This window comes from Psittacula echo (genome assembly GCF_963264785.1).
Source record: "Psittacula echo genome assembly, chromosome: 8".
NCBI classification, from domain to species: Eukaryota; Metazoa; Chordata; class Aves; order Psittaciformes; family Psittacidae; genus Psittacula; species Psittacula echo.
The window spans coordinates 4,279,779-4,294,877 of NC_137744.1; the positions used below are offsets into that span (position 1 = coordinate 4,279,779).

General features: G+C 46.9%; 1 protein-coding gene across 5 annotated transcripts in view; it reads right to left on the minus strand.

Moving 5' to 3' along the window:
- Positions 1 to 15,099, minus strand: part of OPHN1 (oligophrenin 1) — a 65,863-nt gene that overhangs the window by 9,146 nt on the left and 41,618 nt on the right. For all 5 annotated transcript variants that reach the window (XR_013957480.1, XR_013957481.1, XM_080624401.1 and 2 more), the window contains 10 exons: positions 14,866 to 14,957; positions 14,663 to 14,741; positions 13,533 to 13,566; positions 11,136 to 11,198; positions 10,057 to 10,131; positions 8,041 to 8,125; positions 7,592 to 7,650; positions 6,026 to 6,131; positions 4,485 to 4,644; positions 280 to 427 (listed from right to left, as the gene is read on the minus strand). Coding sequence is in view for 3 of the 5 variants with exons in the window: in XM_080624401.1 (XP_080480527.1) it covers positions 280 to 427; positions 4,485 to 4,644; positions 6,026 to 6,131; positions 7,592 to 7,650; positions 8,041 to 8,125; positions 10,057 to 10,131; positions 11,136 to 11,198; positions 13,533 to 13,566; positions 14,663 to 14,741; positions 14,866 to 14,957 (901 nt within the window). In the remaining 2 variants the exon portion in view is untranslated. The remainder of the gene's footprint in view (positions 1 to 279; positions 428 to 4,484; positions 4,645 to 6,025; positions 6,132 to 7,591; positions 7,651 to 8,040; positions 8,126 to 10,056; positions 10,132 to 11,135; positions 11,199 to 13,532; positions 13,567 to 14,662; positions 14,742 to 14,865; positions 14,958 to 15,099) is intronic.

Sequence of the window (15,099 nt, forward strand, 5' to 3'; positions counted from 1 at the left end):
TGCATTTTTGCCTCTGAAGCAAAACCTCTTAGTTTAGCTAATGGAGAATGCTGCAAGTAATGGGAAAAAAACGTTCCCAAGGAGTTTGAGTTGTGAGATGATGCAGCCTATGTGTGAGGATATTTTTGCTTTCCTTACTCACTGAACAACAAACCTCACTTCCCTTATGGCTTGGGAAGTGCAGCCCTGTGATTGATATCTCTATTGCTCCCTGAAAGGTGCTAAAAAAAACAGGAGGGATGAAAGGCAGGTAAGGCACCAGTGAACAGCTGGACTGACCTCCACTTTCTTCCACAGAAGCACCGAAGAAGATGGGTCTTTCCCTCAGAGGACGTTTGGAAATGGTGATGGGTTTATGCCGCCGGGCAGCTACTCTTGGAGGAGGCACTGGTGGGGCTGTGGTGTCTTCTGGTGGGCCAGAGTAGATCTGTAAAGGCAGATACGTTTAGATGGCCTGACCTGAAGGGGCTGCTGCTGCACCTCCAGCCAAAGGTCCGCCTGCCAGCACAGAGAGGGATGGTGGCCACCCTGGACATCCTCCCCATGGCCCCACAGCTCCAGCAGTGTACGGTTCAGACCCCCTCCCCAGCCAAGCACCCTGCCATGTAGGGCAGCTCTCTGAGGACAGCACACCACACCAGGAGCAAAGACCCAGATCCTGCCTGGCAAGTGCCCACCCATTGCCTATGTCAAGGGCTACCCCACTCCTCTCTGCTCTGCAGCACGCATAGAAGCGGTCTGTGGCTTGATTCAGCCCTGGCTGACCCCAGAGGGCTGGAGAAGCTGCTCCAAAGCACACTGACCAGCCACAGGCCACAAGAACCTGGAAGGGCCCTCACAGCTGTTTACTCCAGCCCTGCGAGTCTCTCTGGAGGGGGACAGACAGCCCAGCAGCTGCCCTCAAAGGTCAGCAGCACCCAGGAGAGCCCCGGCTGCTGAGGCCGAAGCAGAGCCGGTGCTTTAGTTACAGATCCATACATGTGTCCTGCTGCTGGCATTCCTCCAGTCAGACTGAGTGCTCTGCACCTTGCATACCTCCTGCAGCACTAAACTAACGAGTGCAGCAAAATCGCCAATACAGACAAAATGTGTAGGAGCAAATTATCCTGGAAGAGAAGAAGGGAGCTTTGAAGCTGACAGTTTCTGAGAAACATCAAGATTTCCACATCAGTGAGGCGATACAATCTATGGAAAGCACCCAAACAAATTGGTTTAGATTTAATGCTAAAAACCCTTCAGCTCCTGGCTTACAATGAAGTGTGTGACACTATGAAGTTATCTTGGATGAAATACTGGCATAAAAACAATGCTGCCAGGGAGTTTTATCTCAGTTTCTCACTGGTGATATGGTACCTATTTGGTTGGGTTTAATCGTCAGTGCTTTTTTTAAGAGGTGAAGAAGAATTAAGCTTCCAGGCAGTTTCTTGAAGATCTGAACCCCCACATTAGAGACCAAACCCAACCGCTCTTCTGTTTTTCCCATGAATATTAATGGCATTTATATCAGGTTCAGAGTGAGTTACTACAGATGGGGTGGCATGAGTTGTTGAGACCAGAGGCTGCACAGCCCATCCTGGAAGAACGTGGAGCTGGTCCCTTCCTGGTGTCAGCAGGAGATGGCTCAGGTTCAGAGGACAAGCACAAGTGCTAGTCCCGCCGACAAGCAGGGTCGCTGCTCTCTCAGTGCACACTTTGTTACGGAAGAACAATTTTATTATGTCACTCATAAAGATTTTAAAATGAAGAAATTCAAGATTCTGATTTGATTGAGCATGACATCTTTGCAACTCAAATCGAAAACATATTCTTCCTTCTCCCAACCAAAAAGCAGTTCTGGGAAACCAAAATGGGGATGAGATAGAAAAACACGACCCACTTTAACCTTCTTGAAGACCAGGGATCGTGTACTACGGTGAGGGTGGGCACTGGCCTCCTCACCTGGGCAAGGGCAGACCTGAACTGCACCCAGCCTGGTCTGCACCGGCTTCCCCTCAGCAGGCTTGGTACAGATACCATGTGCTGGTAGTCAGGCTTCTCTCCTGACTTACTCTGCCTGAAGAGAGGAGGAACACCACATCCAGGGCAAAGACCCAGCTGACCCCAAAGGGGTCATTTCAGCTGCTTTTCTTTCCCTGTTTGGTGACACATGGTGGCTGCTGATGCTTAATGCCAAGAGGGGCTCTGTTCTTTGCAGGGGTAGTACATTTTGTCTGCTCCAGAATACAAGGTCGGGTGCATTCCCCCTGCCTGGATTCAGAGGAATCTGCTGTGACAGAAACAGCCCATGATTTAAAAGCGGCAGCTCGTGTATTATTAAAATAGCAAATGATTATTTGCAGCAGGGCCATTTTTTCGAAACATCAACCTCAATCCTATATATTGTCAAGAATCCAATACTGTTTTGTAAAGAAAAAGAGTAAGTATGTTCCTCAAGGATGATTATAAAGATACCACGGAATGCTGTTTTCACAAGATGCTTTTCCACATCTGAAACCCATGCTAAACCCCACTGCAAGCTACTCTTTTTAAGATGTGGCTGCAGCCTCTGCTCTGCTTCTGCCTCCTAAATGAAAATCCAAGTTAAACAACTTGAAAGTACAAAGATATTGACAGATCCTCATATTCAGAAGGTTTGTACTGCAAAGAAGGTATTTCTAGAATCATCATCTTCTTTAATTTAACTGAAATATGAGCTGTGGAAACAGTAATTACCCACAAAGATTTCATGAATAGTTACTTTGTCCTTAGAGTCTTCATATCACACCATATAAACCATATTCCCCTCGTCCTTCAGACTCATTTAAAGTGTTTGCTCATGTGTGAGCTGAAGACACTTTCAGCTGTGAAGCTGAACTTACAAGCTCAAGCTAATAAATGTTACTAACTTAACCTTATCGTTGGAGAAATTAAAAGCAAGCAATGAGACATCTAGTTTAATTAAAGATTTAATTCCATCTCTTAGAGGCGGCAATATAGAGGATGTGTTGACTCAGCCTGCACCATGGGCTGTACAAGAGGGAAGGCAGAGGCTCAGCTCTCAGCAAGTTGTGTGAGGATCCCAGCACACAAACAATTCACTGTTTTGCTGTGGGAACTTATTAAAAACATTAATGGAGATCTACAAAGAAACTGGCTTGTGTTTTTCATGAGTTTCTTGTGTGGATGCTCAAAAGTCTCTCCGAGTTCTTTCATCCCATTTATCTCATTTCAATCCTCAGCACCACAACCAAATCCCACACCACCCATCTGGTCCTTGTTTGGTTGTTCCAAATCCACATCTGCTTTCGCAAGAACCTTGCTCTTTCAGTTTCAGCCTCCTCTTCCCAAAAAGGGAGCTTCACCCCCGTAGATGTGCTGCCCTGTCTGCTGAGAGCGCTACCCCAACCTCCTCACAACAAACAACATCCTTTAAAGGATGGCTTCAAACTTTCCCTACTCTAAGACATACATGTTTGGACATTCTGTAAAGTATTACAAAAAGCTGAAGGACCAAACTCACTCCTTTGAACCTAGCATTGTCACCAGGAAAGAAATCTGGTCCCTGCTACACTGACTGGAATGCAAATGCTGCTCAAGTTTTTAAATCGTAACATACAGCTCTATCATCCTCCAGCCACCCTGAAAACCCGAAGCGATTGTATCAGATAGTACAAGGAGGAAGCACTAAAACAGGAGACAGCAGAAAACTCTGCTTTGCATCAGGAAACAAAATGCCACACAATAAAGCAGCTGTTGTCTATGCATGAGTCTTCAGCACCCACCATAGCAAACTACACCAAGGCTGTGCATTCAGGCAATGCTCTCACACAAAAGTGTTCAGCAAAGGTGTCATGCAAGGCAAATGCTGCTGGAGCCTCACTGGGGTGCACTGCCCCACACTGAGCACTGCCCCACACAACAGGACCTGCTCAAGTCTTCTCCGATAGCTCCACCCCAGGCAGCAGCTCCTCTCCCCAGGCCTGCCTGGATCTCAACAGATCATAGGCACTGCTGAGTTATTTTCATCAACCTTTCAATACTTGTCTGCTTTGGGTTTTCTTCCCCTGTATTGTATAGTGTCTCATCTTGGACTGTGCCTGTTGAAACCAGTTACGTGCTCCTGTCTTCAGAAAAGGAAAGCATAAAGTCCTGAAATGTCCAGATACAGAATAGGGTTTTGGGGGTTTTTTGTGTTTGGTTGGTTTTTGGTTTGTTTTGTTTTTGTTTTTTTTTAAATAAAGATTCCTCTTATTTAAAAAGAAAAATCCTAGACTCAGGGTTTCCTTCAGAACTAGCTAAAGGCAATAGCAAGAAACATACCTTCTACACTTTGTTTCCTTCTGAAGCATTTCAGAACAGTGCATTACATAAAACCATCCCAGCCCCTAAGGAGACTCCAGAAGAAGGAGCCAGAGCTCTACATCGTTGCCACAGCAACAGTTTGCATGAACAGGATGGAGCAGCCAGGAGCTGCGTGGCACTGCTCCCGGGACTGCTGCCTGTACCTTCCCAAAGTGCTCGATGAGGATCTCAACCACTATGTTTTGGAACTTGATATTCATCATCGCTGCTACGGTGTCCTCCTGTGCACGCATGAGGGTAGGTCCAAATATCACCCCCATGTTAGATGGTGACATCAGATTCTCTCGGCTGTGCTCACATATGCTGCAGAGAGGAGGGAAAGAAGGAATAGGGTTTAGTTTGGTTGGTTGGTCTGGTTTTTTGCAAACAGATCTTATTCTGACCAATTAAAAAATGACACAGTAAGAATCAGCGGTTCGATCTTCTTCATTTTGTTTTAGGAGAATTTGTTTCCCAACCCTTCAGAGACAAATCAAGTCTTTAGTTCTGACATGCACATTTGGCCAGGACAACAGTTTGGAAGAGCAACATGCTGACAGCATTTTTATTTGATCTTTTCCCATTCCCAGCTCCTCTGTTAAGTCTGCAATCAAAAGTCATCTGTGCAACATACACACAAATGGAGTGATTTAAATTGGAATACCCTATTTATCCAGAGCTGACTTTTGCTTTACTTTTCCTACTCTCTGAAGGAGGAGGGCTGAATGCAGGGAGCACACTTTGGAGTTTTGCAATAAATCTCTACACAGCATCTTCTTCTCTGAGAGACCCACTGTTTACATAGAGCAGAGCTCTCTCTGGCCAGGACTGTGCACACCTGCAGAGCAGCACCAATCACTGACTGAAATACTGACCACCTAGGTGAGTACTACCTGTTTCCAGAAGTAGTTCAAAGGAGAGAGACTCTGATGCTGACATGGAATGAATTCTGAGTTTAATTCTGGGTTTGCCCTGTAGCTCTGGTGTTAAAGAGGTTTCTGTCAGCATGGGAGGAGAGGGACCAGAATTTAAGCATAAACACTTGAACGAATAAACACAGCAACCACAAGCACAGTGTTAGCTTCATCAGACCGCAGCTCTGCCATTTACACCGGAAGGTTTCTAAAAACCACACAAACATGGGCACAAAAGGCTGGAACCAGGACCCCCCGCCAGGTCTCCTTGCCCCAAAGACAAGGCACAGCACTGACAGCCAAGCACTCACCTCTGAGTGTCAGGGTGTGACAACCCCAGATCACTCCTGCTTATTTCTGAAACAGTCCCATTTTGAAAACAACCCCAAAAGTCCGAAGCAAGCCCTGTCATACAAAAGTCATTGATTCTGCAAGCCTTTCTGACCTGCACACAGGCTCCTCCCTTGCTTTTGAGCTTGAGACCTAACGTTTGTATTAACCGGAGTGAGAGATGACAATTTATAGTTATGCTGTCAGAGGGTATTTTCATGCTAAAATAATTTCCTGCTCGGTGTGTGTCAGAAAGGGGATGAAAGTGGCAATTAGGAAGAAAAGCATCAGTTAATGCAGTGGGTAGCAAAGATAACCATACCATCTGTGCAGTCCGAAAGTAAACTCCTAAAGGGACTGTGGAGGATACAATTTTGGAAAGCTGACACAGAAAAAAAAGGCTTGTTCTGCTGATTCCATTACTCCCCTTACTCTGGCTTTAGAGAACAACTTCTGCTTACTTGACAAGGTGTTGTATGAGGAGCTCTAACATCTCTCTGTTCTTGTCAGGTAGCTTATAGACCAGCGCATGAATGGCTCCCAGCCTGTAATCCAGGTTCTCGGATTCTGGAAAGGTAACACAAAGAGATTTTGTGCCCACCACTTTCAAAGTAAATACATAAGACAGATAAAGTTAAAACCAAAGAAAATCCATGGGAGCTGTTCCTTCTTCAGCATAGGGCTGCTCGGCCAAACCCAGCAATAGGAGACAGAAGGAACGTGAGATTACATAGCAACAGGGTAAATCAGTGTGAGAAACAGAATGAAGTGGACGGTGGAAGAAACAAAGCTTGAGAATGGAAGAAAAGAAGCCAGTGTGGCTGGGGAAACAGGCTGGGCATGGCTGGGACCTGCCCTTCGCACCCTCACCCCACACACCAGCACACCTGGGGAACGCACAGCCTCTCTGCTGAGCGTCTTATCAGCCCAGAGAGCTGTAATGCTGAACATGGTAGAATGTCTTGCAGGGAAAAAAAGTGAGTTCCTGACTCAAAGAGGTCACCCTTAGAAGCATGAATAATCAAGAAACAATAAAATACTCGGTGTGAAAAGAGTAGTGTGGGATCTCAGTAGCTGGGAATCTTAATGGTGAGAGTTTCTGAGCAAGGGTAGAAAAGGGATTATGGTTTTGCACATACCCAGGCACCACTGGTTTAACCACTAATGAAACTACTAAATCTTGGACTTGAGCATAATCAATAGTGGTGGAAAATTTTCCTCTCCAAGAAAGAACAAGTGTTATTAATTCTCCAGAGGTCCAAGCTTAGGAGAGGTGGGCACTCTCCTACCTTCCTGGTGAGTTCAAGGAGGCATGGGGGTGTGAAGGACGCTTTAATCCAAAGTGTTTCTGAGTGTGCCATGAATTTCCAAATGCCAGTACTCTCATGCTGAGGGAGATGACCAACTCCCTGTATTCCTCTAGTCTCCATCCCATCACACTGGCTCCAAAGATGCAACTAGTTCAGAATAATTATGGCTTATTTGAAACGGCCATAACAACAGGACAGCCAAGGACTGGCCAGTTCCACACATACTACTTGGCTAACCTCTGTTAGCCAACTGGTATGTGGCTCAGTCCCAAGAGCTGCAGCAGAAAAATGTCTTTCATATACTGGTAGACACTTTGGATTCCACATTCCAGGATAAATTTCACAACCTAAATGGTGAACCTATCTATCTGTATGGCAACAGCACAGCCCATTCCCTCACAGATTTGAAAGTAAATACATTAATACTATTGAGAAACAATTCTTCTGGGGCACTTGTGCTGATTTCATGTTAGTTGACATCCCCTGGCTCTCCCAGCCCTCCATGAAACCCTGTTGGAGGGAAGAGCACTGCAACAACAGTGAAGGGAAGAAATACCACAGTTAAACCCTTGAAAGAGAGGGTCACTCCTCTTTCTACAGGGGAAAGTAGCCAGACACCCAGTGCTGAGCTGGCAGAGCTCTGTCAAGTGACTTTGATGTACACTGGTCAGGGAGGGCAGGGCTAGGGACTGGCGGCAGGGCGGCGGCGGGACTTACTGGCAGCCAGGACCAACTCTTTGTGGAGCTTGTATGTCATGACGGGTTCTGACAGGTTCCTGCAATAACCAGAAAGAAAACAGCTCTGGCAGGGCAATGTGACCGACTCCTGACTGAGCCTGAAGGACCAACAGGCAAATCTGCTCACTGTCCAGCACCACCAGTTCCCAGTGGCATCTTGCCCCCCAGCCAGGATTATTTAAACAGCTTTCCCCATAGGATAGGGGGTTTCTACAACATATTTCTCAATTAAAAAAGAAAAACAACCAAACCAAACCAAACTCCTCCGAAACCAATCGAAAAAACCCCATTCATCTTCCCAAAGCCTTTGTCACTTCTTTACCCCTCCCAACAGCCAGGTGTTAACATCTGGCAGTTCACTCCGCTTTTCACCAGATCAGGCCCAAGTTCCTTTGCCAACTTCAGGCAGGTGAGACCTGCAGCACTACCTGAGATAAAACTTCAGTGAGCTGGTAATTGTCTTGATGTCCCAGTCGCCGCTTTGGAGATCCACATCCCCTGGACATTTTGGATCTGAGGGAAGAACAAAATGGCTTTAAAGTAGGGTCTGTCCTGAGGCTGTTAATAAATAGCACGCTCTCAGGGAGGGAATGCTTTTGAGACAAACGAAACCACAGCAGCACAGTAAGAAAGCTGCTGATTCTCACGGCTGAAGAAGCAGAACAGCAGTACCAGTGCCGGTATTGTGGAAAGGCTGGGGAGCAGTGCTAAGCAAGGACACAGGAAGAAGTGGGAGGTAAACTTTAAGCAGCGGTGAAAAGTTAGTGAGGGAATATTTTGTACGGTTTGGTTTTTTCCCAGCACAGACAAGCCTGGCAGAATAAAACATTTCCACAGATCCAAGACAACCTTTCCAGTATCCAAAATAACCCAAGTGTCCAGCTCTAATCCCTGCTTCACAGCTACTCCCCTCAAGGCTTCTCTGGAAACATGCCCTCTTGCTGCCTGGAGAGGAAGTAGCTTAGAGAAGGAGGCACAGAGGTACATGTTGCTCCTACCTACCCTCACCAAACAGCCACATAATTTCTGTGATCTGATGAAGGACATGGGTTGAGGATGGGGGTGGCTGGACTAAGGGAAAAAACTGCGGGAGTTATTTTAAAAAGAAATAGGACTGAAGAGAAAAGAAGTATCTATCTCCTTAGTGAAGCTCAGGATGAAAGCCTTCTACAGCAGTTACTTCTGTGGCACTGGGCTTTCTCCATCCTGAGCTCACACACAATGGGGTGGCAAGTGGTTAACCGGAGCAATGCATATAAATGAAATGAAAAGCCACTCACTGGTGGGGTTCAGAGGAGAAAACCACAAAGCTACTCACAGGGAGGGTGAGAATCAAGAAGCAACAAAAACTCAGCCTAAAAGTAGTCATCAGGCAAGCATAACCAAAAGCTGTCTGAAATATGGCTCCAAGGGAATCAAGCACAGCTATACCTCAGCACAAACCAGCAATTTTAATAACAACAATAGTAAAAGCAATAGTAAACAATAGTGAAAAACAAGTTTACAGAATATATCAATGTGAGATGTCTGTGCACAGAACTGGCATGGGCACGAGGAACACGTATCAATGTGAACCTGCTTTCTGCCCCATGCTCCAGCCCTGCGGGGCTCATGTAAGGGGCTCCCCACCTGTCTGAGTCTATGGGAACCATGAGCAGGATGGTCTTCGCCAGATCCCAGCCCAGGAACACCGTGTCCCCACACACACCAACGTTGCTGAGCCCCACAGCCTGCTGCAGGGAGTTTAACCATCTCTGCTATGAAGAATACCCTCCAATCTACCTGCTTGTATGAAATACAGGAGTCAGTGCACAGAAGGGCTTACAGCAGAAAGCCATACATTGCCTTAGTAACATGTACATTGCTTATGGTGAGGTATCCCAGTCCTTCCAGGTGGAAACCTCAAACCACAGGAAAGGCCTCTCTGCAGAGGCCACCATCCCAGCTCTCCAGACACCCCGGGGAGGAAAAGGCTCACCTGTGTGCCAGACCCATGGGACATGGGAGCCCCCCACAAACAGCCAGGCAAGTCCCCAGCACTGCAGGAGGGGCAGCAGGGCACAGGGCAAGGGCCAGGGCTCATCTCTCCTTGGCCAATGTCCTGTATCACAAGCCTGCAACAGGAATGTGTCCCCAGCATGCAATTCCAAAATGCCCGGATATTTTTAGCACACGACGAAAGGAGACTTGTGATCATTGCTCCAGGGTCACTGCCTCCCTTTACCTGGCTGCTGCTGACTTAACTTTAAATGCGGGCTGCACCGCAAACAAATAAATGCAGTTGCAACAAAAAGCCCAGAAAAGAAGGGAAAGACATGCCTCAAGGGGCCACAGGGACCAAAAACCACAGTGGACATTTCTCACTATAAAACCCAATTCCCTCAATACTAAACAATACAAACCCAGGGCAATCTAGTTGTGCAGAATAATTAATTAATTCTTACCGAAAAAGGTGTTCAGCAACTTCTGCACCTGAATATTGCTGCCAACAGTCCGGTAGATGCCCTCTGTAGTAATTCCTAAGCAGGAGAAAGCCAAAGAGTGTTAGGGAGGGTCTTCCCCAGCTAGTGGGAAGTCCAAAGGCCCCATCTAGTGGAACTCCTGTCCTGGCTGTCGGGTGCTGGCTCAGCAGAACCGCAGATACACCCTGAACTGCCCCAGGATATTCCCCACACCCTGCCCAATGGGGTGCTGTGGGCAGGATGTGGGGCACAGCCATTCATGCAGCAGGACTCAGACCTTCCGCCGGGATCACGTCAAGGTCAGGGGAGCCCAGCCAACGAGCAGAACACGCGCTTGAGCTGGCAAGTCCTACCTGCCAAAGGTGCCATTTCTGGAGGGTGCTGCTTGACACAAACTTGTTCAAATTGTCACAAAAGGCAAACACATTTAAGCAGATTCTTTGAAAGTATTGAGCCCGTGTTAGGAAAGACAGAAGTGCTGGGTTTGCCTGGCTCTGAGAGGAGGGTCTCATTGCCCTGCTCCTCCCCACCTCCACAGAGCTTGGCTGGTCACATTTCCCAAAAGTTCTGGAGATTAAACCAAGCACCTTTTCCTGCAGCAGCCTGGACATCCAGTTGTTCTGCAGTGATCTTTGTCCTTCAGCCCATGCTGGCCATGTGTGCTGGTACGGGTTTCTTTATGAAAGACCAGTGGTGAGCTGCCAACCATCAGCCTGCTTCTGTCCTGCTACTTGTAACAAAATGGGTCTGCACCCCAGGTATCCCCTGCCTGTGCCCCAGTACAGGGAGAATTCCAGAGCTATCCTCTGTTTTCTAAAGCCCAAGATAAGAGACCAAGTAATGCAAACAGCATAAAGGTGGAAATTCAGTCCTAACCAAATGTGGTACATTCAGGACCACACAGGATTTCTGCTCCTCTGGCAGGCATTCTTCAGCTAAAAGTCAGAGTCTCATTTCTTGGACTAACACCACTACAACTGCTGAAAACACAAAACAACTCCAGGCCACAGGAAGCAACGTCAGGACAGCAGCACGCCCCGATGCCAGGGTGAGCAGCTTACCTTTTGTTTCCACAGCATTGATGCACTTCCGCACAAACTTGAAGCCGACCTCATTCAGCTCCACTGTTTCAAAGAAGGGAAGCAGTGTTACCTGCCTGAACACCAGCATGTAAACCCCATGGAAAACTACTGGGAAAGCCCCATCCCAGGGTGCTGTTCAGCACACAAAGCTCAGTGCCCCCACAGGCAGCCAGGTTCACACACACATTTGCATCCCATGCATCCCTCCAGGAGAACACAGGCATTCTTTAAAACCTGACAAGGAATTATTAGTTCTGTACGTTGTCCAGTTTTCCTTGAATTCACTTTGAGTCACAGCACTGCTCCTTATCCTCTTTCTGTCTTCAATAATAAAAGCATAAACCAGAGTCCAGCCACATGTGAATTTGTGTCTGATAAGGAGCTGATTAATATTTCCAGAGTGCTGCAAAGTCTGCAGTTAAAGCTCACCACATCATAGGATCGTGTAATTTCTGCTTATCTACTTGACTAGATTAAAAAGCAAAACCAGTACAGCTGGATAGACTGAGTAAGGCAGAACACTGGCTTTTGTTCCACCAGTTAACCCCAGGCTGCCTTTGTGCCTGCCGTGCAGGCATCATGAAGCATGTAGGAAGTCAAGATTTTTTTCTAGAGGCAAATGTCAACTTCTGTAATCACATTACTACTTGTGCTAATTTTTCTGGGATATCTGGCAGGATTGTCCAAGCTATACTGTGAAATATCTTTCTGTTCAGAGCCAGCATTTATACTGAATTTCTCGTAAATGACCATGCTGTTGGTGGTTTGGAATTCTGGGGGGTTGGGTTATTTGGGGGGGGGGGGGGATGTTTGGGGTTTTTTTTTCAATCGTTTTAACATAAAATAGCATTTTACTGGAAGAAACAGCCACAGGACACATCTGGACTAACTTCAGCACAGTTATCACAGCACAGGCATTGCTGGCGAATCCTATGAAATCCCTGTATTTTCAGCAAGATGTTTATAACAGCTCTCTCTTCTATGAGCAATGGCGATGAAAAGCTCTAACACAGGAATGAGTAAAGGCACCCTCAAGCACAGACCCACTTGGTACTTGATACTGAGTGGTATGATACAACTAAGGTAAGTATGATAAGTCTTTCTAGCTCTAATCTATTAAAAATAGCATATTTACTCTTGTGAAACACTGAGCCACATTCCTTCCAAGCGTGTAATGCAAAGTCAAACGACAGGTTTCGTGCTTATGCTTCTGATAACGCTACCTCCATGCTCATTAAAGTCAGCTAATTAATGTGTTGATAAAAGTAAGCTCTAATATACAGAACCCTAATGAAGTCTCAGCGTTTCCCATGGCAGCAAGTGCAGCCATGGCAGTACATGCTCAGCCTTGCCAGGGTTGTGGCGCAGTGGGCAGGGTGCATGCTGCTTGCAAAAGGAGACGTACGGGATGAGGCAGTGGGACGGGGTGGCAGCTCGAGGGAACTGAATGCCATCTCTATTCTTCTATTATAGTATTTGCTAAAAGAAGTAAGACATTAGGCAGAAGCTCTTCCCTGTGAGGGTGCTGAGGTGCTGGCACGGGATGCCCAGAGAAGCTGTGGCTGCCCCATCCCTGGCAGTGTTCAAGGCCAGGTTGGATGGGGCTTGGAGCAACCTGCTCTAGTGGAAGGTGTCCCTGCCTGTGGCAGGGGTTGGAACTGGATGAGCTTTAAGGCCTCTTTCAACCCAAACCGTTCCATGATTCTTTGAAATCAGAATCTCTCGCTGATCTTCTTTTCCCCTCCGTTACTTTGGGGTTTAGAGGTGCCCATTGAACTCTGCATCCTGCTAGTTCTGACTAAATAAAAACTGCACATTACAATCGATAATCGATAATGCTGCGTGGAGACCTCAGAGCAGCCTTCCAGTATCTGAAGAGGGCCTACAAGGATGCTGGGGAGGGACTCTTCATTAGGGACTGTAGTGATAGGACAAGGGGTAACGGGTTCAAACTGAAACAGGGGAAGTTTAGATTGGATCTAAGGAAGAAATTCTTTACTGTGAGGGTGGTGAGGCACTGGAATGGGTTGCCCAGGGAGGTTGTGAATGCTCCATCCCTGGCGGTGTTCAAGGCCAGGTTGGACAGTGCCTTGGGTGACATGGTTGAGTGTGAGGTGTCCCTGCCCATGGCAGGGGGGCTGAAGCTAGATGATCTTAAGGTCTTTTCCAACCCTAACTATTCTATGATAACTTTTACCATTTGCAACTCATTATTATCTGGCCTCAGTATCAGACACTGCAATGGAAAGGAGTTCCACAGAGAGAACGCACAATCTATTCAGCAGAAATTGAGGACGAGTGTATCTGCAAGGAAAACCACTGCCCAACCTCCAGACAGCTTCAACAGCTTAGGGAACAGCAACAGAAATTACTCACTTTCTTCCTGTTTTGTGATGGGACTGTGATAGATCTGAAAAGGGGGAGGGAATGGAAGAGGAAGAAGAAAACAAACATGCAATGTTATTCAGTATTTATTTTCTACAGAAAATACAGCATCCCATAAATCACCTGAAGCCAATCACAAACAGTAAGGCGACAGCCCAAAGAAATGACATTTTATCATTAGGCAACATACCACTACCTACACAATAAATTATTCTTTTCTGACTTTCTACATTTCACTGGAGCACCTGAACTGGAAACGTTTGTCTTTCAGATGCCCTGTAAAGAGGGAAGCTGGACAGCCTGGCACACAGGGGTTGTCGCTTTTCTGTTTGCTTGCTTGCTTTTAAAAATTGAAGTGTCAAGACATTCATTTATGCCATATAAAAATACATCTTGCATTTATTAATAATAATCAGTGAGTGCCATTCTTGATAGAAAATCAAAAATCTTTTCTATATAATAACATGCTGTGCAAGCTGAATGAGTCCCAGACACCCTGAAGTGACTGACTGTCCAGCACGAGCACACTGACCCTTCCCGCTCTTCCATGTCCTGTTGTGTTTAAATGAGCAGGAGAAAAGTGCTGTGGAGTGTGCCCAAAGACAAGCGGAGCTGCCAGAAATGGTTTTCCCACACTGCACATCATGCTGCCCATGTAGAGGAGGCCTGGTAAAGTGTGAAGGACTGTGCTTTGTTTAGATTGAGGCAAGGAAACACCAGCAGGCCCAGAAAGGTGGTGAACATGGGGCAGGTTGGCTGCTCCCACCTTTCCAAACGCTGCTTAGAGTGGGGGCAGAAAAAGGTTGGAGGGTGAGTTGTGAGCAGCAGAAGTACAGAGCACTCCTGACTCCATATGGCCATAGTATTTAGGCAGCCTGGCACAGCCACGGTTGTACCAGAGCTTTAAAGGAGGAAAACCAAAATCCCTGTTGCCAGCTGTGCCCAAAGAGCAGCACAATACTCTGTTTCAGATGTGCAGTGGCTGAACTAACGACTGAGCTATGGGTAAGCAGTAGCTGTACCAAAGACCCTGCTGTTGAGCTGTCCCAGCTCTTCCCCAAAACCCGCCGGCAGAGGACACTGCTCGGCAGCGTATGGGCAGCAGCTCCTGAAACACTTACCGGCTCCTTCCCGTCCATGGCTTCCATCCACAGCCTTCGATTGGCTTCCGAGAGGGCCTGCAGTGTGATGGTCCCAGACCTGTGCAAAGTTCACCCAGGGAGAGGCAGGAAAATGAAGCAAAATTTGGTTTTAATGACAGCAAGGAACGATTTCATCCAGGTTTGCAAAGTTTGGAGGCCATTTGAACACTAAAGCATCTCACCTTTCGTTAGTTTCAATGTCAAAACAAAACCTTTTGTCTATAGAGTCAGTCTTTCTCCTCACACAGGATTTCAGTGTCAGGTCTAAGGTGCCCTAGGAGAGAAAACGAAAGCTAAGGTTAGAGGAAAGAAACACAGGAGAAGATTGCAGGTTCCTCAGCACCTTTAGGTTGCAGCCTAGCCCAGCACTGCCCACAGAGCACCAGGCACCTAGCGGTGCCCTGCAATCCCATGGC